The sequence below is a fragment of the Rhinoderma darwinii genome, chromosome 9 (assembly GCF_050947455.1).
Source record: "Rhinoderma darwinii isolate aRhiDar2 chromosome 9, aRhiDar2.hap1, whole genome shotgun sequence".
Lineage (NCBI taxonomy): Eukaryota > Metazoa > Chordata > Amphibia > Anura > Rhinodermatidae > Rhinoderma > Rhinoderma darwinii.
The window spans coordinates 22,179,919-22,203,907 of record NC_134695.1 but is presented as its reverse complement, the minus strand read 5'-3'; the positions used below and the strand labels follow the sequence as shown (position 1 = coordinate 22,203,907).

Here is a 23,989-nt window from a genome sequence, read left to right as displayed (position 1 = left end):
AGCTCTGATCGCTGCTGGAATGCATTACACTACACACGTAGTGTAATGTACTCTAACTGTCATTGTGACGTGACAGTCACACTGACAGGAAGCCTCGGAGGACCGGCCGGAGGCTGCTCCTCTGAGGCTTCCGTACATGGCAACCCGGAGGTCATTGTCTGACCTCCGATTGCCACGACAAGCATCGGAACCCCCCAAGATCACTTCGTGGGGGCTGCCGATGTGCTTCAAACCACTTAAATGCGGCGACGGCAATCCGTCGCCGCATTTATGGGGTTAATTGCCGAAATCAGCGGCGATGGTCCGCTGACCGGCAAGGCTGGAGTGTCAGCTGTCGGGGACAGCTGACCTCCCGGTTCCCGGACACTGTCCGTTAGGACAGTGTGCGCCGGGAACTACTCCGCAATAGTACGTCTGGATGCGGGAACTAACCCCTCTGCAGGACGTACTAGTGCGGAGCAGCGCGGCAAGAGGTTAATGGTGAGTTCTCAAAAAATACTTTTTTCTTGCTACATTGGGTACAATGATATTGGGACGCTCTAGAACAGTCCCCAGGGGTGGGAACAGAACAAGGGCATGATCAGGTATTTCACCTGCAAGAGCTTGCGACCTAGGGAAGCGTCTGTGGAAGCAAAGGTGTGCACAATTGAAGGTCAGAGGCCTGATGGCGCACAGCCTAGGAAGCCCCAACTGCTCTGGTAGAGTGGGCATGACCTGGAAAGGGGGAACTTTTCCCCCGAAGCCAATAAGCCTCGCGAACATGCTTTCGAATCCACCGAGCAATGGTGGCCTTAGAGGCCGCCACATCCTTCCTGGGAGAGGATGAACAGGAAATCGAACCACCAGAAGGAAGCAGTGACAGAAAGTTAAGTCTCCCTTCCGATGACTGCAAGAAGGACAAAAAGATGGCTCATTCATGTGGAAGGCCAACACAACTTCAGGCAAAAAAAAAAGGCACCGTGCGGAGCACTACCTTGTATTGGTGAAGAGTTAGAAACGGAGAACTACAGGAGAGAGCTGCCAACTTTGAGATACTCCGGATGGATGTCACCGCAACCAGAAAAAACACCTTCCAGGACAGAAAACAAAGAGAGAACTTACATAGTTACAAAGGTTGAAAAAAGTCACAGGTCCATCAAGTTCAACCTTTCTCGATCAATTACACGCAATTCATTGCTTGATTAATTATAACCTTTAATTACATTTGTCAGTAATTAATCTTCTAGCCTTTTTTAAATGCTGACATTAGTATCTGCCATTACTACCTCTTGGGGTAGGGCATTCCATAGTTTGACTACTCTAACTGTAAAGAACCCATTCCTTTATTAATGTCTAAAAAGTAATTCGCCCACATGCCATGAATGTCCCTTGGTCCTTAGAGTCCTTGAAAATAACAGATTTTGTTATAGTTCTTTGTATTTACCACACATATATTTATACATGTTAAGATCTCTTGCAGGAGTTTAAAAGGAATCGATTGCAAGACATCCAAGACCAAATTCAGATCCCAAGAGGGAATCGGAGGACAATAAGGGGGTACCGCATGAGCCACCCCTGCAAAAAAAGTCTTAACCTCCGCTGTAGATGCCAAAGGGGCGATCGAACAAGATGGACAAAGCAGACACCTGCCCCTTCAGGGAGCTCAGTGCCAAACAGCGAAAGAATTCTGGACAAAGAAAAACTCAAGCGAGGAAGCCTGCGATCCTTACACCAACGAACGTAGGCCTTTCAAGTTTGATGGTAAATGCAGACTGAAGAGGGCTTCCTAGCCTTAAGCATAGGGAGGATAACACTCTGAAATCCACAAGCGCTCAGAATGGCGGCCTTAACAGCCACGCCGTTAAACGCAGCGACCTTAAATTCTAGTGGAAGAGAGGTCCCTGAGAGAGACAAGGGCCACGGAACGTCGGCCAAAAAGGATACGAGGTCCGCAAACCATCAACAGTGTGGCCAATTAGGGGCTACAAGCGTGGCCAGGATCCCTTCTGCCTTACGCCCCTAAACTGTGTAGTTCCGAAAAGTGCCCCCCCCCCCCCCGAATCCCTGAGACTGGCATCCGTGGAGAGAATTAGCCGGTTCAGCGGGAGAAAGGAGCACCCACGGGGAACAGCCGGAGAAGTGGTCCACCACCGAAACGAGCAACGAACTGAGAGGGGAAGGATGAACTTCAGATACAGCTATTGCAAGGATCAGTCCCACTGGGAGAGGATTGCCTGCTGCAGAGGCCGTGTGTGGAACTGCGCAAAGGGAATAGTCTTGATTGAGGCCACCATGGTCCCGCAAACCCACATGCAGAAGCGGAGCGAAGTCGGCACAGACATCTGTAAGGAACAGGAAACCATTGCCGAGCGAGTGTCGAAGGCAACCCCCAAAAATACAATCTGTTGGGACGGAGACAGGCAAGACTTGGATCGGTTGACGATCCAACCGGACCGACTCAGTGTCCAGAGTGATATGGAGAGCTATCATGTTGTCCTCCCTAGAGGGAGACTTGATTAGAATGTTGTCTAAGTATGGGGTGACCAACACTCCCCCTGGTGCAAAGGAGTGCCATTATGACAGAGAAAACCTTCGTAAAGACTCTCGGGCTCATGGCCAGGCCGAATAGAAGGGACATGAACTAGTGACGTCAAGACAGTACCGCAAAGTGCATTAAAATGCTGGTGCGTGAGGCAGATAGGGACGTGCAAATACGCTTCCTTGATGTCCACGCAAGAAAGAAATTCACCCTGTTCCATTCAAGCAATGAGAGTCCAAAGAGATTCCATCTGAAAATTACGAACCCAAATGTGTGTGTTGAGGTCCAGAATGGGCTGAATAGAAACCCCGGAACCCTTGGTCCAGGAGCACCGAAACGATGACTCTTCCTTGAAGAGGCAGAGAGTAGATTGCCCGAAAAACTGCGGGTGACTGCGGAACAGCAGACTAAAAGAAACGCTCTGGCTAAGGCTGGCAAATTAGATTTTGTATCCCGAGGATAACGCCTCCTAAGCCAGGGATATAAAATGAGAAAGTCAGATGTCCTTGAAGCGCAGAAGCCTGCCCCCCAACCAAGGTAAATCAAGTGGGGGTGCACCTTCAGGTAGAAGTGGCCTTGCCAGTTCCAGCCTTTTGCAGACGGAGGTCAGGGACGCCAGGAGTGGTGAGCCTTGAAAGAAGGTTGGCCGTCTGATCCTGGTGAGGCTGTGGCCTGGAGGATGTGGTGTTGAACCAACGAAAGGACCGAAAATGCGGCCCTGCTATTTTGGCTGGAGTAGTGCGCTTAGGCCTATTTAAAAAAAAAAAAATCTAATTCTAATTTTTAAAAAAAATATTAAGTGAAACACATCGGAAGTAAATAGTTCCGTAAAGAAGGAAAGTAACAAATATGGGTATAACCCCAACAAGAGGTGAGAATCACATCTCATCACAAAATAAAATTGGTTTGCAATATTTGTATGTACAAGCATAATGATAAAAGAACATTGTGTGATAATGAAAGAGAGACATAATTATAGCTTAGTCTCTATTGAATTTCGAAGTGCATCGGCGTCTTATCAGACGCAGTCACAGGATGTGAAACACCACCTAAACAATAGGAGAGAGGGATGAAGGAAAAAGCAAGAGGAAAGACAGGACAAAGTCGAGGAGGAAGTATGGGTGGGTGGGGATCGTGGTGAACCTGGATACCGACTCGGGTCTATTAACGGCAAGGAGAAAAGTGAGTGACTACTTGCATGGTGTATATATAATTATTGCAGGTGAAATCGCAAAAAGCGGAACATTGTGTTTCCATAGTTTGGTATAAAAGTAGGTTTTGTATTAAGCTATCAGAGTGTGATATGTAAACGAGGAGAGGAATGTAGTCCATTGAGACCATGTGGATATGTAGCGTTCAGAATCTGCCGGGGATTGTGCTATCAGATGTTCCATCCTTTGTATTATGGCTATTTTTTTGGAACCATCTAGAGTTGGGGGGGTCTGCTGATTTCCAATTAGGCGGGATGACTGGCTTGACAGCCTGGAGGAGGTGTCTAGTTAGGGAACGTTTATATGTAGATAATGGCAGAGGGAACATGAATAGCAGGGCTGCCTCAGGGGTATCGGGACCCTTCACCCCAGTAACCTCCAATATAACTTTAAGTACTGCAGACCAGAAATTCCACAGGGAGGGACATCTCCACCAGATGTGAGAGATAGAGCCACCAGCGGCTCCACAGCGCCAACAGCTATCTGGTACAGATGGGTACCACTTATGTATTGAGGTTGGAACTCGATACCACCTGGATATAATTTTATAACTGGTTTCTTGAACCCATATTGCAATGGAGGCCTTATGGGAGAGGAAAAAGCACAGTTTCCATTGCATGTCTGTAAATTGTTTGCCCAGCTCTCTTTCCCAAGCTTTACAATAGGATGGGAGTTGTTGTGAGCGTTGTGAAAGGAGTAGTTGATATAGTGCAGAGATAGTGTGTATAGGTGTACGGTAGAAATGCACAGGCGTTCAAAATCTGTTAGCGTGCAGTGAAGATGGGCACAGCATTTTATTACACTATAAAAATGTTTTAACTGGTTATATTCAAAAAGGTTACGGGTTGAAGGTGAGAGCGTTGGGAAGATTGTGACCTGTGGGAGTAGGGAAGAGTTGGATAGGACTTGAGAGAAGTACATAGGGTTGTGGAATGATCTACCTAGGAATGAGTGAAAGGCTTGGTCTAATGGAAGGCTATAGACATCAGAATAAAAAGTGTGTAAAAGCAATCCGCTATCTCCGGTGTAGTATGGACTATAGGGCCGGCCGAACGAAGATTTAACGATTGGTATACGAGATTGTGCGATTTAGCTCTTTAGGGCACTGGCAAACATACGTCCGCTTTTGCTGCCGAATACGTAAAATTTGCTACGACAAATTTGTAGAATATTTTTATGGGTCGAGTCCAGAAGATTGCTGTAACAGTGAGATAGCACACGCTAATTTTCTGGAGGCCGATTTTAAGAGTGTGAGCCCTTTCCTTTTTGAGACGAGTTCATGTTTTATGAGGACACCTCCGAGTACACATTTAAGGGCCTACCACTGAATCACAGGAGAGGTGGTATCGTGGGCATGGTCGGATATGAAATGTTTAAATGTTTTCAGCAAATCAGCGCTGCAAACCCTGTCAAGGAGTAGGGACCAGGGGCCTTTAGTAAGAAAAGGAAGTTGCAGGGTACAGTAGACGGGGCCGTGGTCTGACCATAGGATGTTGCCGATGCACGTGGAGGTGGTGTTGGAGAAGAATATAGTCCAAACGACTGTAGGTAGCATGCGGATGGGAGTAAGAGCTGTAATCTTTGTCAGAAGGCTGTTGAATGCGCCATGTATCACAGAGCTGAAGCTGTAAAACAGTGCGTTTTAACCATTTTGATAGCACTGTAAGCTATACCGGAGCGACCAGTAGAATTATCCATGGTCGGGTCCAGAGTACCGCATAGTATCACTGTCCCTCACACCATGGAAAGGGCTGTATCTATGAGTTTTAAAAAGGGGAACTTGACCTTGGTTAGGGGCATATGCATTAATCACGGTGAATTTACGTCGGTCAATATTTAGAACTAAAATAATATACCGAGCTTCAGAATCTGCTATAAAGGTTACTACCTGGTGGCTGAGTGCTTTATGGATCGCTATTGTGACTCCACAGGATCTGGAATGTGGATTATTATTTAAGATAGGAAGAAATTGAGACAGCACTCCAAAATATTCAAAAATGGAGATCCATGCTTGAGAAAGGCTCGCACTGAGCTGAAACGTTGCACACACGTGGAATAAAAGGATCTCTATTTTTGAATATTTTGGAGTGCTGTCTCAATTTCTTCCTATCTTGACTGAGGGGTCACTCTTGGACTGTGGCCTGGGAGACGTGCACCCGTTCGAGAGAATTAAAGCCGTCCTGTGCTGCTGATTTGCTTCTATCTACTGCTGGATTATTATTTAAGTGCCAGTGTGTGTGTGTAAAATGTATGTTAGATGTGTGTCTACTGAAAACAGGCAATGTGTACGTTACGTTTGTGAAGACGATGTAAAATTTGCGCCCACTTTTCTAGGAAGTTCAGGCCCTCGTATTGAAGGAGGCTATGGTGATGTCAGCCATGGAGAAAGACGAAGCTGCTCACTGAAGTTGTCCGGAGGAAATAGAAAAAGCAGGAGTCCGGTGTAACTATGAGGGGGAAGAGGGTAGGATGGTAGTCTAGGGATAGAAAATATTGCATCAGAAAAGAACAAATACATCAACAAAAAAGGCAATATAAGGAAAACTGCCACATAGACTAAGTACAAATGTGTGAGGGACCAAAAGGCATCTACGGTGCTTGCAATAGGTCCTTTACCTACGGGGTGGTATGTGACAGATACGCATGAAAGCTATCCGCGCTCCTTAAATATGATACTGTGAGTATGAACAGCTATTAAAATATATGAAACTGAAATGAGGGAGGAGGTAAATATAAAACAAAGTGGACATATTACAAATAACAAAAAAAAAATCAAGTTAAGGGCTTGTCCACACACAACAGAATACAGTTGAAAGTCGAAGGCTTTCCGCTGCGGAAAAAATTCACCATTTCCTGCAGTTTTTACGGCAGAAAATGGTGCGGAAATTGCTGCGTTTTTCCCAATGTTAGGAGATGGAGACATCTCCTCTGAAAAACGCAGCAATTCTGCACACTTTCCGTAGCAGGAATCGACATGCTGCGGTCCGAAAAATACGCACCACAGGTCAATTTCGGCTCGGAAATCTTATGCAGCATGTGGATGAGATTTGTTAAATCTCGTCCACTATGCTGCTACTGTATTCTGCTGCGTTTTTTTCTGGCAGAAAAAAATGTGGCAAATCGGTTACTTGTGGACAAGCCCTAAGTGTTCAGGATTTATCGAAACCAGATGGTGAGTATTTGGTCACTGGTGGGCCGGTTGTAGCTTGCAGTGAAATTCCTGGGAGGTATATGTAGGCCATGGTGGCCTATCATTTATCATGCAAAGCGAGCTGTCTCCATTGATGGTGGGTGCTTTTGCCAACGTCTGGACCTCCTTCTAGGGCCCTTTTGGGGGCGAACCCCATTAGGATTTGAGGACTAGTGTAAAGGATCTGCCAGACACAACTTCTGTGTCGACGCCCATAGGTAATCAGTCTGCACCTGCTTCTATGTCTGAGACTGACTCCATTTTCCACCACTCAGGATGGCAGGCTTAGGAGTGGGAGAGCCTATCACAGCCTGGCCAGACGGAGCTAGCTCCCGCCCTCTGTCTATTTATACCTGCCTTTCCTGTTCCTCCTTTGCTTGTGATTCTTCTCTGCTGGTTTCCTGGCCCTGCTGCAGCTTCTTGAACTACTGATCCTCTGCTTGTGATTGACCTTGGCTTTACTGACCATTTTTCTGCTCTGCGTTTTTGTACCTCGCTCATCTCCTGGTTTGACTCGGCTCGTTCACTTCGCTTGTTGCTCACGGTGTCCCCGTGGGCAACTTCCCCATTTCCCTGGCTTCTTTGTACCCTTGTCTGTTTGTCTGTCATGCACCTATTGAGTGTAGGGACCGTCGCCCAGTTATACCCCGTCGCCTAGGGCGGGTTGTTGCAATTAGGCAGGGACTGAGTGGTAGCTTAGGGCTCACTTGTCTGTCTCCCTACCCCGACATTACATAAGACCCTGGCCCAGAAAATGCAGGGCCTCTCCCTACAGGTCCAGGCCCTGGCTTGCTAGCTCCGTCTGGCCAGGCTGTGATAGGCTCTCCCACTCCTAAGCCTGCCATCCTGGGTGGTGGAAGATGGAGTCAGTCTCACAGACATAGAAGCAGGTGCAGACTGATTACCTATGGCCGTCGACACAGAAGTTGTGTCTGGCAGATCCTTTACAACTAGTGGGAAGAGCAACTTGTTTGAGATCCTCCGCCTGCAGAGGACAGCAATGAGGGCCATTCCGGTAGTGAAATGTGAGGAAGGTTTAAGTCCCGCTAGAATTAAGGCAAGTCGTTTAGTGACTGCAGGGTGCCTTAACGGTCAGGCAAGAAGGTCAAACGTTCAAAGGGGAAACCACATCTATAGGAGAGTCCTCGGTCGCAGAGTATTTCCAAGAGCAGTTTGGGATCTGACCTTTGTGCCTAGGTGTGTCTAGACAGGTCTGTTGAAATACGTATTTGAGATCCTTGGCGGTAGATGGTGGGTTGCTGTCTGACTTTTTGTAGAATAGAGTCCTTTATAGAATAGAAGTGGATTTGGCAAATGCCATCTTTTGGACGATGCTCGTCAAGACTTGGTGGTCATAGGGCCCGGTGAGCTCGGTCTATTTCGATGTGGGTATTAGAAGGACGGCCCAGTAGGTTATTGAAGAAGTTGGATAGTGTTGAGAAGAGATCAGATGTAGGGACTAACTCTGGAAGTCCCTGGATTCGTAGGTTGTTCCTCCGATTTCGATTATCGATCTATCAAGGTGTTGTTGAAGTGTGAACAGTTGAGCAGAGTGTTGCTGTATAGTAGATTGCATAGATGTGAGGGTTTACATATCAGCAATATGGTTTTGATCAAGTGTCCATTCTTGTAGAGATCGAGGAGAGTTCAGCACGAAATTGGGTAAATTCTAGTTTACATTCTTCCATAATCTGTTTGGCAGAGAACGTCATATCAGCCCTTGTGGGTAACATTTGAACCAACAGACGTATATCAGAAAGTGTAGCTGGTCTATCATCTCCAGAATATAGAGGGTCACCAATAGGTGCAGGTGTGGAGCCCGGTTGACTTAATCTGAAAATAGCTGGGATGCCATCTGGATTTTGGGAGAGTTCCAGAGGCGGAGGTCGGGAAGAAGAGGGAGCGGGTCCATCACTATGGTAATATGCGGAAGGTAAAGTCCACCGGGAAGGGGGGACCCCTGTTGAGTCAAAAGTAATGTGGATGAGGAGTAAGGGCTTTTGGAATGACCCCTCAGGGGAAAGAGGTATTTAAGGCACTTGGTTCTTGTACTCACAGTTCGAAGCTCTCTGCAGTTGTGGGGTGGACTGCAGGATAATGTCAAGTGGGTAAATTGAGGTAATATTATTCAGTGGTGGATGGTCAGCAGAGTCCAGGTCTGTAGGCAGTGGAGCTGCAGAGACATGTGCATCCTCACAGTGCCTGATCATGCAAGCGGTTGGAGGAGGCTTGCTATACTGGGGGGTATGTCTGCCTGAGGATGTATCTTCTAGTGAGTTTGGCGGCTGTGGTTTCCTCGCCTGCGTGTTCGCTGCAGGAGGCCGACGGCCATTTTGGGAATTTTCACATGCGGCCCCGATAAAACTGTCGGTCGCAGGTGTGTCAGAGGGGAGCAGGAAGGCAGCGCAACAGTGCTCAGGCGTCCACTTGGTGAGGTGGTGGCTGGAGGAGCTCTGGTCCTCTGTATACGCCCAGGGTCTGGCGTGGATGAGTCCCGGTGGCCATCTTGGATGGAGGTACCTACTAATGCCAGGGAATAGTCACCAGCGATGGACGGAGACTGAGGGGGAAGGTAAGCTGTTGGCAGCGATTCCACATCGTCCATTGAGCAGCCGGCTGGGGTAGGGCTGCTGGGAAATCGAGGTGGAGAAGGGAGGGAGGCTAGACGACCATCTTGATTTTGGACCTCAGGAAGGAGCAAAGACGGCAGCTGTATAGTGGTCATCTTTCCAAAATATGTTCCAATATCGCCCTAGGGAGATGAGGGACATGTAGCGTATATAGTCTTAATATTTTCAGAGGTTTTTCCTATGATATAAGGCTGAATGCTAGCTGATTCGTGCAGGGCTAGTGGAGGAGCTCAGGAAGGCACGTCTTCACTCTCTCATAGCTGGCCACGTCCCCCGCACTTAGGCCTATTTTGAGGAAGATGAGTGCTTTTGACACCCTTGGCCTCTGAGATTATCTCATCCAATCTAGGTCCAAAGAGATGGGAACCTGCATCTAGCCCTTCCAATAGCGATAGAAGAAGCGGAGGCCCGAACCACCAGATGGGCGGCGTCAAGGGCCGCCTCACAAATATACTTGGACACATTGGAGATAAAGTGAGACTGATCAATCAGTACCTCCGTAGGAGGACCTGAGATCAGGCCATGACGGAGTTTGCGTGTTCATTCAGTGATCGCTCTGCTAACCAGACAGATGGGAAAATTGGGTGAATTGCATAACCAGAGGCCTCAAAGGACTCCACACGGCGATCCAGAGGATCTTTGAAGGAAGTGAAGTCCACTATAAGTAAAGTACTGGGCTTGGCAAAATTAGAAACCGGAGGATCCACTGCCGGAGACCTAACCCATGTGGAAGAGTTCCCCTCCTGAAAGGGGTAGAAAACATCCAGACGGCTAGAGTGAGAAAACTTCTTGTTTGCGTGCTTCTATTCCTTAAGTACAATCGACAAATTCCGAGTGGGCTGGAAAAACAGCCTGGGTACGCTGAGGCTGGAGAAAGGAAATGGAGTCAGTGGTAGGGGAGGGTGGAGAATCCGAGACCTAAAGAGTGTCACGGACAACCCTAATAAGTATCTCCACCAAGGTGGGGAGTGGGGTAGAACTCTTACTAACTAAATATGAGTCGGAATTAGATAATTCGCCCTCAGACAAAATCTCTCCAGGGGGAGTGGAAGCACTACACCTGACTTCAGGTGGCGGTGGTGAAACTAAAGAGGATGGTGAAAACAAAGGCATGCGAGAGGACCTGGTTCGCTTACGGGGTCTGCCACGAGAGGAAGACTTGGACAGAGATTCCACATGAAGACAGACAGAACAATAACCAAAGGGTGGGCGGGCATACATGCCGCCCAGGATGTACCGAGTGATGTTCACCAGGTTATCAACCATCTGGAAAAGGCAAAACGGCTATTCCGGACCCACACCCATCATACCAGGGGTTAGTAAAACTGGGGTGGCAGTGGTACAGAAGCCACAGGTGTTTGGCTAGGAGGCCGGCATGCATTGTACAAGGAATAGACTGACCATGTGGGAATTTATTATTGCACTTGGGCAGGCATAATAAACCATAAAGGTTGTCTGGCGTAAGGCAGTAGAGTGGGTTACTTGACTTCACGCTGATATAGTGGGTGACAAAAAAAAACTGAGAATGCTACTCAAAGTGTGCAGCAGAGGGTACTTCTATTTAGAGAGTAATGGCTGCCTTACCTAGCTCTGCTAGAATAATTGCCCCGCCTGAGCCTAGCTCTGCTGGGATAATGTACGTTCCTACAGGGAATTAGCTCAGGGACTGCAGGTTAGGGCACCTGTAGGGGGAAGTAGAAAGAAGTCAAGGGCTAATCCTACCCGATTCCAAAGTGTCTCCTGTGGCAAGAAAGCAGCAGCTCTGTTCAGGAGGTCCTGTGTCGCAAGCAGCATCCGTCCAAATGGAGGAGAGCAGAAGGAAATGTCTAAGCCCCACCCATGGAGCGCCGTGATTGGCCGCTGGCGGTCATGTGAGGAGAGAGGACTGATTCCCCATGAGGGAATAGGGAAATATAGCGCGCTGGTTCGCTATTGGAGGATAGAGTGAAGGTTCCAAAACACCCCCCCCCCCCCCTTTGCCTGTGCATTGAAGAGCAAAATTGTGCCGCCGGCATAATGGCACCGGCTATATTGGGCCTAAAAGTGCCAAGGAGCCTAGGTGAAGTAAAGAGAAGCCCCAGGCAATAGGCTGGTCCGGACTACCGCTATAGTACACAAGCGCTGGCCCGGGGGAGAGTAACACTCACCTTGCTCTCCATCTCCCAGATGTATTGACGAGCAGGAGCACCCCCTCAGTGTTACCTCCTTTACTAAGGAGACACTGGTTGGAGAAGTGTTAGAGGTGCTCCTTAGGCTAGTGGGTGACAGAGGAGCTGACGCTCTTGTCCCAGTTGTCCAACCTGTCTATGAAGACAACGGTTCATTTGCATATGAAACCGTGTGCCTGCCAAGAGGGGAACAAAGGGAGACAAAGTCAAACCTGTGCCCCTAGTTCTTCTTAATGAATAAAATAAAAAAATTATTGGTAGAAACTCTGCTGCTATTAGCAGAAGTGTCTGCTTCCTACGACACTAAGCTAAGACTGAATAGCTCAGTGTCTGTGGGCAAGCTATATCCTGTTGGAGGGGCCACTTTTTTATTTCTTAGTGTCATGCCGCCTAGTGACAACAACATTTACCCAAGGTCTGTGTCCCCCCCAATGTAACAACCAAGATTTTTTTTTTTCTAGTGGGAGTGAAGTCCCCCACTGTTATGGATTCATTACTTTGGCCATCTATAAAGAAGGGGTTCCAATGAAAATTTTGTTGACCTCAATTCATAATAACAGACTAGGAAACACCACTTTTCCTGCTAAACTTTTGCCTCCAGCTGTTACTTTCAAAGTCAAATAGTATATATTGGAAATATTCTAATATAAGGCCCTGTTCACACACAGTTTTTTGGCATGTTTTTTTTAAGTGGAAACCACGTCTGAAACTGCGCAAAAAAAACGGCCGAAATAACCTCCCATTGATTTCAATGGAAGGCGGAGGCATTTTTTTCCCACGAGCGGAAAAAACGCTTGCGGGAAAAAGACGCGTCATGCCCATCAATGGGAGGCAGAGAAAGCAGTTCTCGCAGCGTTTTCTGCCCGTGACGCTCAATGGTCGCGGCCAAAAAACATGGCAAAGAGAAGGAATTTTGAGGCAGATTATTCCGCCTGCAAAAAAACTTAGTGTGAACAGGGCCTAAGTGATTTATGTAAAGATATTGTCTGTTAAATAGTTTTTTTGTATTTTGCATGAAAAGATTTGAGACGCCCCAAACACTAATGACTACTAGAAATGTTCTGTCAATTGAGTCTTCGCACCATGTCATCAACCTATTCTACAAGCAAGTTGGAAGCATTCTGTTTTACTGCAGTCTGTTATTAATAGAAAGTGGCTTGGGCTGCATTCACATGGCTGTGTTGCTGCACTGCATCAGAGCTGTATATTTAGCATGAAAAACTAGATCCAAATGCCATCAAATGTTTTCTTGCTTTTGTATGCTCTCACATGTAGCTGAAATATAATGGAGTTATATATATGCCCTAACTGAAACCGAACAAGCTAGTTGTAGTTTGATCCCTAAAATGGTAGTTTTGTGTTACTATAGCAGAAATTGAGCTATGGATCAACTGGTTTCCAGTCTGTTGTTTTTTTGTTTTTTTTGTAATTAAAGTTTTTGTAATTTAAATTCTAACAGAACAAGATTTTGCTGGGCTGCACCAAAGAAGAAGCCGGTAAATGTGACCGAGGATTTCACCATGATGACCTAAGTTGCATCCTCCTAGAGTTCAGAGACTTTAATGAGGGCGCTATGAAGAATAAGGTAAAGTCACTACAACTACACAGTAGCTTGCAAACTTACTGGGAGCACTAATATTTGTATACTAATCGATAAGCAGTTTGTGTTTCCTTCCAGTAAACATAGGGTCCTGTACATGCAGACATTATTTACTCTCCCCTTCCAGTGTACCTTTATCTGATACATCAATTAGCATTGCATATCACTTCCCAGATGTCAGATTTGCAAGCAATGACCAGAAAAGACGTCTGAGCATGCATGGAGTACATGGACTGGCTCCTTACTTAAATTCTATTCTACCCAAGGGCCATACCATAGAGGAAGACCATGGGGCCCTTGGAGGGAGGGAGCCCAGCCTAGGTTGGTCCCACCCGCCGGCAACATAATGGGAAAGTCTCTTTTCTTCTATGTAATCCACTGCTTATACCCATAATAGTGGAAGGAGTAGTTATCTGTTGTTTTTTGTTTGTTTTTTGCTAAGTGTATAAAGGCAAGAAATATATTTCAGAAAAATACCAATAACAAAGTCTTACACATCTTCACTTTAGCTTGTTCCTACTGGTCTGTCGTGCTCATTCCTATATACCACAACTTGTCTCATCCACCAGGCACAGACCGTGAAAGAAGTGTTTGCTCGACAACTGATGCAGATAAGTGGGGTGAGTGGTGAAAAGGCAGCAGCGATCCTGGAAAGATACAGCACCCCAGCCAGGTAGTGTATGACTTCAACTATGACTCTAGTTGCTCTTTAATTGATGGAGAAGTATGTAATCTGTGAGGTTTTATGGAAGAAAGTCCATAATAGCCAGTGCTTGGTGTTATGACCATAAATGTTGTATAAACTATCCAGAATTATTGGCTTCCTGCATAAATAAAATTTTACAGTCCTACTGAACCAAGTAAATACATTATTGTTTGCATTTATAGAACTAGACTTATACACATTGATATATTGGTTAACAAAGCAACTAATACTACGTAGCAAATCTCTGCAAAGCATATAGATTGGTTCTTTGGCTACATGATGTATCGTCACATATGATGACAGACAGAGTGATCCTTCTAACAGTCTCTTCTTATGACCAACAGTTTGCTTACTGCATATGAATGTTGTACTTTCACCGAGGAGAGGGAGAAGCTGTTGTCCAATGTGAAATGTGGGAAGCTGCAGAGGTATGTCCACTAGGGGTGTAAAGCTATGTACAATTATATCAATGTTTTAGGTGATTTTAGATTTTTTAAAAGGACTTTTATTAAAAATTGTATTTAGATTTTCCGATACAGCTTCTATAATTTGAAGCTTTATCATTCACTATAAGCTGATTCCGTCAGTTCAACGTAACTGACAGCTTGGCTGAGAGCGGGTCCAGTGTGTGTCTAACACACAGGATCACAATAATATCAATCACATCTAAGTGTGTTCCTGTGGTTAGACACACACTGGACCTGCCAAACCGTCAGTTCACTTCACTGATGGATTCAGCTCATAGTGAATGATACATCTTCTATGTATAGAGCAGTGCTAGGCAACCTTTTTTGTATGGTGTGCCGATAAGAAAAAAAAATCAGTGAAGAAGTTCTCAGTGTGAAATGCAAACACGAACGTCATATAAGACAAACTGTTACCACGTATGTGACATAAACCAATTAATCAGTTAATTAAACTTAGATTTCAGTGTAACCCTGGTCACTGACTTTCCTTGCAAAGATGATCCATCTGTGGTGCATACAAGGCTACTGAACATCAGCTTGGGAGAGGGGGGTGCACATAGGAGAAACTGGTTACTGAACACCAGTGAGGGGGAACTTCACACAGGAGAGACCGCAGCTCCTGAACACCAGCTTGGGTGGGGGGGGGTCTGCACACAGGAGGGAGAGCGACTACTGAACACCAGCTTGGGGGCGCTGCACACAAGAGAGCGAACAACTACTGAACAGCAGCTTAAAGAGACTCTGTCACCATATTTTAAGTGCCCTATCTCCTATATAAGGAGATCGGCGCTGTAATGTGGATGACCGTAATGCTTTTTATTTAAAAAAATGATCTATTTTAAACCACTTTATGAGCGATTTTTAGCTTTATGCTAATGAGTTTCTTAATGCCCAAGTGAGCGTGTTTTTACGTTAGACCAAGTGGCCGTTGTACAGAGGAGTGTATGACGCTGACCAATCAGCGTCATACACTTCTCTCCATTCATTTACACTGTATTAGTGATATAGTTATATCGTTATGCAAATACTAACATTACTGCTGTGTCCTGATAATGAATATACATCACTACCAGCCAAGACGTGATGTTTATTCAGAATCCTGACACTTCTGAATCTTTTCTGTGAGATTCCAGCAAGGCAAACGTAATCTCGCGAGATTACAATGTAACCTGTCATTTCAAACGAGATTACGCTTGCCTTGCTGGAATCTCACAGAAAAGATTCAGAAGTGTCAGGATTCTGAATACACATCACGTCCTGGCTGGTAGTGATGTATATTCATTATCAGGACACTGCAGTAATGTTAGTATTTGCGTATGTAGCTGCACATAACGATATAACTATATCGCTAGTGCAGTGTAAATGAATGGAGAGAAGTGTATGACGCTGATTGGTCAGGGTCATACACTCCTCTGTACAACGCCCACTTGGTCTAAAGTAAAACACGCCCACTTGGGCATTAAGAAACTCATTAGCATAAAGCTAAAAATCGCTCATAAAGTGGTTTCAAATAGATCGTTTTTCTAAATAAAAAGCACACTGAACTCCGACCTTGTGGCGCTGATCACCATGAGAGAGCAGCGCTTTATCATGCGCTTGGCGACGCCGAACACCAGGAGAGAGAGCAGTGCTGCATTGTGTGTTTGTCGCTGCTGAACACTTGGCAAGCAGTGCTCCCTCTCCTGGTGATCAGTTCCGCAAAGCTCATAATGAAGTGCCGCTCTGGAGACTGGGAGAGGGAAGTGTGCCAGCAAACCATGCCCTACGTGCTGGCTGTGGTACTAGTGCCATAGGTTGCTAACCCTTGGTATAGAGGATACATATAAGATGTATTGGAAAAACTAAACACAATTTTTAATAAGTAAATTTAAAAATGTTTAAAATCACCTAAAACAAAAAAATAGCACCTTTTTTAAAAGTGTATGTAGCTTTTATTCTAAACAGCCCGCTTAGTGCAGAAATGTCAGCTGTTGCGTGAATTAACAGCTGGACTTATCTTTTAGGGTATGTTCACACAGAGTTTTTTGCAGGCAGAAAATTCTGCCTGGAAAAATCAGCTCCGGATTTATTTAAGTGGTTTTGCACCACAGGTGTGTTTTGATCCGTTTTTTGCCACTATTTTTGGCATTTTTTTTACGCGTTTTTTGACACAGTTTTTTACCTATTTCTTCAACAGGCAAAGGGAAAAAGCGTGAGCGTTTTTTGACATTAAACGTGTCAAAAACCGCATCGGCCGTTCAGTGTTTTTCCGTCTCCCATTGATTTAATGCGGTTTTTGAGGCGGATAACGCCTCAAGATAGGGCATGTCGCTTCTTTTTCCTGCGAGCAGTTTTTTTCTGCTCACGGAAAAAGAATGCCTTCACGTCCCATTAGTGAACGCAGGTTTTGTAAAATAGTTAGGATCTATGTTGTCGCTGCTGCGTGGTGAAGACTGGATACAGATAGAGAAGCCGGTTCTCATAGAAGTGTATTTATTGCTTATTGCAACGCGTTTCAACGGCGAACTGATGAAGACGCCAGTTCGGCGTTGAAACGCGTTGCAATAAGCAATAAATACACTTCTATGAGAACCGGCTTCTGTATCTGTATCCCGTCTTCACCACGCAGCAGCGCCAACATAGATCCTAACTATTTTACAAAACCTGCGTTCACTATACCTAAGCGGTTACCCCGTTAACCGGCTCGGATCTGGCAGCAGCTATTCGTGGACCCCACTACTCAACTCTTCTAACCTCACGGTGAGCATATATTTGTTTATTCCTCACCTCCATCCTCATTGATCCACACCAAGTGGCGCCGTGGTTTTTGCTCCCTTCTCTATCTTCACGTCCCATTGAAAACAATGGGAGACAATTTTGGCTGACTTTTGACACGGTTTTTGACGCGGTTTCCATGGCAAAAACCGTGTCCTAAAACTCTGTGTGAACAGGGCCTTATAATTGTTTTGAGTTTACACTTTTAGGCCATGTTCGCACATTGCGATTTGTTGCAGATTTTGATACAGATTTTTGAGCCAAAGCCAGAATTAGTTTCAAAAGGAATGGGAGATATAAATGAAGAACTTATTCTTCTCCTTCCTCCTGCATTCACTTCTGGCTTTGGCTCGAAAATCTGCAACAAATCGCAATGTGTGAATATAGCCTTACTTTGAAAGCCCTAATATGTCATCTTTCTACAGAAACCTTGGACCAGTCCTGAGCAAAACTATATCCCAGTTCTACTGTACTAAAGAAGCCTTGTGCTGATGAATGGTGACACGATAAAGCTGAGCGATCTGATTAATGGTGAATTTCCATAGACAAGAAAACTATCCACTTTTTTTGCATCACGGATACAATCATGACAGATACAAGCAAAGCAGCAAACATTCTGCTATTCATAGATAATCATTAAAATTCTAAATCTGCAATCACGTTGCAGAACTTGATCCTACACCATCCTTGTCTATAGAACTGCATCTGGCCAATATCAACACCTCAAAGCTCTGAAGGACTCTGCTAATGCAATGGAGATCGTTGAAAATCCTGTCATCCAGCTCTACATCTATGGATTCCTAGCACCTGGCTGTATGTAGTAGAGAGAGTTGTTGGGAACAATCGTTTGGTTTCTGTTCAATGGAATAGTAGTATTGAGCACAAGCTAGCTAAAAATGGGTTCAAATCATCGACTACCTAGAATATCTGCCTCGATGTACTCACTTGCATTTACTGGCAGCAGATTCATCGTACTTCCACTTCTAACAGTGGTCAGTGTGCCAATATTTGGCCACTATTTTCGAATTGTATGTATATATTGTGATTGTTACTTTTTTTGTTTTGTTCAATCCATTTACCTGGGGCTGGCACATGGTGGGTAAACCTGCTTCCATTCATTTATGTAACATAGCCTACCACTGCTAACCTGCAAAGATAAAATCTGCTGTACGGCGTTAGGGTATGTTCACACGGCCTATTTTCAGCCGTTTTTCGGCCCGTAAACCTCCCGAAAAATGTCTAAAAATACGGGAGCTGAACGCCTCCAAACATCTGCCCATTGACTTCAATGGGAAATACGCCGCATCATTCCGACGGGGCGTTTTTTTACACGGCCGCTTGAAAAAACGGCGCGTAGAAAAAACGCTCCGTGAAAAGAAGTACATGTCACTTCTTGAGCCGTTTTTCATTGGGTCAATAGAAAAACTGCTCCAAAAACGGCCGCAAAAAACGTTTGTGGTTTAAAAAATGGCTGAATATCAGAGGCTGTTTTCCTTTGAAAACAGCTTTGTATTTTACAGCCGTTTTTTTACGCGTGTGAACATAGCCTTATTGTTCAGTGAGGTTACTTTCCTATAAATTTCCTTCCAGAGATAGTCACTTTTAGTACTCTATACTTGCCATGGACGTCTTGAGTTATTGCTTCAACTTGCTGTTTCAGTTATTAAAGGCCTACTAATATTTTCTACTTGTCAATAAAATATTTTGCAGAAATATTTCACTAAGTTCTACAGTCAGTAAAACCATATTGTGTAATATAATGCATACCTACGGTTCTATTAAAGGAGCTTTTAGACCTTGTTAACCCCTTCCCTCTTTGGCCACTTTTGACCTTCGGGACAGAGCCTCATTTTTCAAATCTGACATGTTTCACTTTATGTGGTAATAACTTCAGAATGCTTTTACCTATCCTAGCGATTCTGAGATTGTTTTCTCATGACACATTGGACTTTATGTAACTGGCAAAATTTGCTCGATACATTCAGTATTTAATTGTGAAAAACACTAAAATTTAGCATTTTTCTAAATTTAAACGTATCTGCTTGTAAGACAGGCAGTTCTACCACACAAAATTGTTGCTAATTAACATCCCCCATATGTCTACTTTAGATTTGCATCGTTTTTTGAACATCCTTTTATTTTTCTAGTACGTTACAAGGCTTAGAACTTTAACAGAAATTTCTCACATTTTCAAGAACATTTCAAAAGGCTATTTTAATAATTTTTTTGTAACACAGAAAGTTTTACCAGAGAAATGCAACTCAATATCTATTGCCCAGATTCTGCAGATTTTAGAAATATCCCACATGTGGTCCTAGTGTGGTAATGGACTGAAGCACCGGTCTCAGAAGCAAAGGAGCACCTAGAAGATTTTTTTTTAGAAAATATTTTAGGCTCCATGTCTGGTTTGAAGGTCTCTTGCGGTGTCAAAACAGTGGAAATCCCCCAAAAGTGACCCAATTTTGGAAACTAGACTTCTTAAGGAAATTATCTATCATTTTGACCCCACAGGATTATTGCAGAAATTATTGGAAATAGGCAGTGAAAACTAAAATCTACATTCTTTCAAAGAAAATGTAGGTTTAGATAATTTTTTCTAATTTCCACAATGACTAAAGGCCAAAGAGCACTGCAACATTTGTAAAGCAATTTCTCCTGAGTAAAACAATACCCCACATGTCGTCATAAACAGCTGTTTGGACACACAGCAGGGCTTAGAAGGGAAAGAGCGCCATTTGGCTTTTGGAGCTCAAATTTAGCAGGAATGGTTTGCGGAGACCATGTCGCATTTGCAAAGCCCCTGAGGGACCAAAACAGTGAAAATTACAAAAAAGTTATTCTATTTAGGAAACCATCCCTTGAAGAATTCATCTAGGGTTGTAGTGAGCATTTTGACCCCGTAGGGGTTTCATAGATTTTATTAGAATTGGGCAGTGAAGATAAAAACAATCCTTTTTTTTCAATAAGATGTAACTTTAGCTCAAAATTTTTCATTTTCTCAACAAATAAAGGAAAAAAATAACCCCAACATTTGTAAAGCAACTTCTCCAGAGTACGGAAATACCCCATATGTGGTAATAAACCACTGTATGAATACACATCAGGGCTCAGAAGGGAAGGAGTACAGATTTTGCTGGATTGGTTTCTCTGCACCATGTCGCTTTTGCAAAGCACCTAAGGTACCAGTACAGTGGAAACTCCCCAAAAGTGACTCCATTCACGAAACTACACCCCTTAAAGAATTCATGTAGGGGTGTAGTGAGCATTTTGACCCCACAAGTGTTTCATAGATTTTATTAGAATTGGGCAGTGAAAATAAAAATCCTTTTTCTTCAATAAGACGTAGCTTTAGCTCAAAATTTTCAATTTTCTCAGCAAATAAAGGAAAAAAAAGAACCCCAACACTTATAAACCAATTTCTCCCGAGTACGGCAATACCCCATAGGTGGTAATAAACTGCTGTTTGGACACACAGTAGGGCTCAGAACAGAAGGAGCACCATTTGGCTTTTGGAGTGCAGATTTTTCTGGATTGGTTTCTGGGCGCTATGTCACATTTGCAAAGTCCCTGTGGAACCAAAACAGTGGAAACCCCCCAGAAGGGACCCCATTTTGGAAACCACACCCCTCAATGTATTCACCTATGGGCAAAGTGAGCATGTTAACCCCGCAGGTATTTTGCAGAAATTAGTGTGCACTCGATGTTGCAGAGTGAAAATTTTATTTTTTCCATAGATATGCCAATATGTGGTGCCCAGATTGTGCCACCATAACAAGACAGCTCTCTAATTATTATGCAGTGTTTCCCAGTTTTAGAATCGCCCTACATGGGGCACTAATCTTTTGCCTAGACATTCGACAGGGCTCAGAAATGAAAGAGTACCGTGCGAAATTGAGGCCTAATTTTGCAACTTACAAAGTATTGGTTCACAATTGCAGAGGCTCTGATGTGAAGTAATAAAATAAACCCCTGAGAAGTGATCCCATTTTAGAAACTACACCCCTCAAGGCATTTATTAAGGGCTGTAGTGAGCATTTTCACCCCACAGGTCTTTTCCATAAATGATTGCGCTGCGGAAGGTGCAAAGTAAAAATAAAAAGTTTTCCGTAGATATGCCAATTCTGTGGCAAATATGTCATGCCCAGCTTGTGCCACTGGAGACACACCCCAAAAATGGCTAAAAGTGTTCTCCAGGGTATGGCGATGCCATATATGTGGAAGTAAACTGCTGTTTGGGCACACTGTAGGGTTCAGCAGGGAGGAAGCACCTTTTGGCTTTTGGAGCGTGGATTTAGCTTGGTAGTTGGTCTGTTTGAGTATTAGGCTGGGTTCACACAACCTATTTTCAGACGTAATGGAGGCGTTTTACGCCTCGAATTACGTCTGAAAAAACGGCTCCAATACGTCGGCAAACATCTGCCCATTACTTCCAATGGGCTTTTCGATGTACTGTGCCGACAACCTGTCATTTTACGCATCGCTGTCAAAAGACGGCGCGTAAAATTACAGCCTCCAATGAAGAACAGCTCCAAATTACGTCCTTAAAAGACGCCCCGCAAAACTCGAGTACATGCAATTACGTCTGAAATTCAGGAGCTGTTTTCTCCTGAAAACAGCTCTGTAATTTCAGACGGAATTCCCGTTATTGTGTGCACATACCCTCAGGGTATGTTCACACGGCTTATTTTCGTCCGTTATTGATTTCAATGGGAAAAACGGCATTCTGTTCCAACAGGCCGTTTTTTTACGTGGCCGTTTTGAAAAACAGCCAGGTAAAAAAATGGCCGCGAAAAAGAAGTGAATGTCACTTCTTGAGCCGTTTTTGAGCCATTTTTAATAGACAATAGAAAAACAGCTCCAAAAACGTCTGAAAATCAAGAGCGGTTTTCCCTTGAAAACAGCTCCGTATTTTCAGACGTTTTTGATTTTGTGTGTGCACATACCCTTACTGGTATTTCAGTTTATAATCTGGGGGTACATGTAAGCTGGGCAGAGTACATCAGGGGCATAGTCAGGTGGTATAATAATAAGGTAAAAAAAACAATCAAGTAATCCATAGATATTTGTTACGCTGTGAAGCAATCCTTTATGCACAGACCGGTGTCGCACTGATTAATGTCCTTTCTTATCCCCCTTTTGGTCCACACTCCGCACCTTTGCAGTTTGGGGAATTTTGCTGAGGAAGTGTTGTCCTGGTATAATACGGGCACCCTCGCTCCCAGCAGATATGTTTGGGCCCTACCCTTCCTGGTTTCCTAATTTTAGGGCCTTGATAATTCGCCTCTTGAAACAGAAGAAATGTTCCCCTCAGGCCTGCATGTTTTACAACTTTTTGCACAATAAAATTACTTTTGTAAAAAGGTCCATACCCACAAGTTTAATTTCTGTAGATGCAGAGAAAGCTTTCGATCGGGTGCATTGGGTATTTCTGAGGTCGGCCTTACAACAGATAGGTATTGACCCGGTAATGCTAGAGAGGATCCTTTCTCTATATCAGAAACCTACGGCTAGAGTTAGGGCCAATGGTATCTTCTCCACGTCTTTGCAGATTGCTAATGGAACCAGACAGGGATGCCCTCTGTCCCCACTATTATATGTTATTACAATGGAACATTTGGCGGTGGCTATCCGTAATTCTCCTGATATCTCTGGGATTCGGATAGGCCGGGAGCACCATAAACTGGCGTTATTTGCGGACGATCTTATATTATTCATTACTAACCCTGTGATTTCCTTTCCGGTGCTCATTCGGGAATTTGAGGAGTTTGGACAGGTCAGTAATTTCAAGGTGAATTATACAAAGACGGAAGCACTTAATGTCTCACTTCCGCAAGCGTCGATCGATCTCCTAAGATCATCCTTCTCTTTTAAATGGCAAGCGACATCTATCAAATACTTTGGGGTTCAGATTCCTGGTGCTCTGGCGGATCTGTACTCCCTTAATTATCCTCCCTTACTGCAACGTACGCTCAAGAATTTACAATCTTATGATAGAGCGCAGTTGTCATGGTTTGGTCGTGTCAATGCTATCAAAATGGATATTCTCCCTCGGTTTTTGTTTTAATTTCAGGCTATCCCTGTTCTTGTTCCTAGGGCTTATTTCAAGACTTTGGAGGCAGCATTTTGTACGTTTGTCTGGGGCACTCTGAGACCGCGCATAAGCCTGAGCTCGCTGTTTCGTCCTAAACTGAAAGGAGGAGCTGGACTCCCTGATTTAGGGTTGTATCACCAAGCTGTTGTTCTTTCCAGAGTGATAGATTGGTTTCACAATGGCTTTAATAAACAGTGGGTAAGGAATGAGAGGTCCATCGGGGCTCTCTCTCTGAGATCGCTGCCGTGGATTTTACCGGAACATAGACCGCCCCTTTCGACCTTTCCTATGCTTATTCATCACTTTCTCACTCTCTGGGACAGATTGATGGTTCGAAAGGACCTTTCCCATAGACTGGGGCTTCTTAGCCCTCTGTTTGACAATTCAGAATTTCCGCCAGCTGTTAACAAACCTACCTTTCTGGGTTAGTCTTCTTCAGACGATACCAGGCTAGGTCAGGTGATGTCGGATGGGGGTCGCCTCCCTCCCTTATCTGTGTTGCGGGAGACCTGCCCGGGGAGGACTCATTCCCGGATGGAATATGCACAGTTGTCTACCTTCCTGCATTCGGCCCTGCCGGATGGTATGCGCATCTCCACGAATACGGCCTTTGAGTCGCTGCTGCTTCTACAAGAGATACCGACTCGCGTGATT

At 44.6% G+C, this 23,989-nt stretch overlaps 1 protein-coding gene across 6 annotated transcripts in view; it reads left to right on the top strand.

Moving 5' to 3' along the window:
• MUS81 (MUS81 structure-specific endonuclease subunit) overlaps positions 1-18,959 on the top strand; it is a 244,377-nt gene extending 225,418 nt beyond the window's left edge. For all 6 annotated transcript variants that reach the window (XM_075837352.1, XM_075837348.1, XM_075837349.1 and 3 more), the window contains 4 exons: positions 13,177-13,302; positions 13,887-13,990; positions 14,368-14,451; positions 17,670-18,959. In XM_075837352.1, the coding sequence (XP_075693467.1) occupies positions 13,177-13,302; positions 13,887-13,990; positions 14,368-14,451; positions 17,670-17,736 (381 nt within the window). In that variant the 3' untranslated portion in view covers positions 17,737-18,959. The remainder of the gene's footprint in view (positions 1-13,176; positions 13,303-13,886; positions 13,991-14,367; positions 14,452-17,669) is intronic.
• Positions 18,960-23,989: the final 5,030 nt, after the last annotated feature.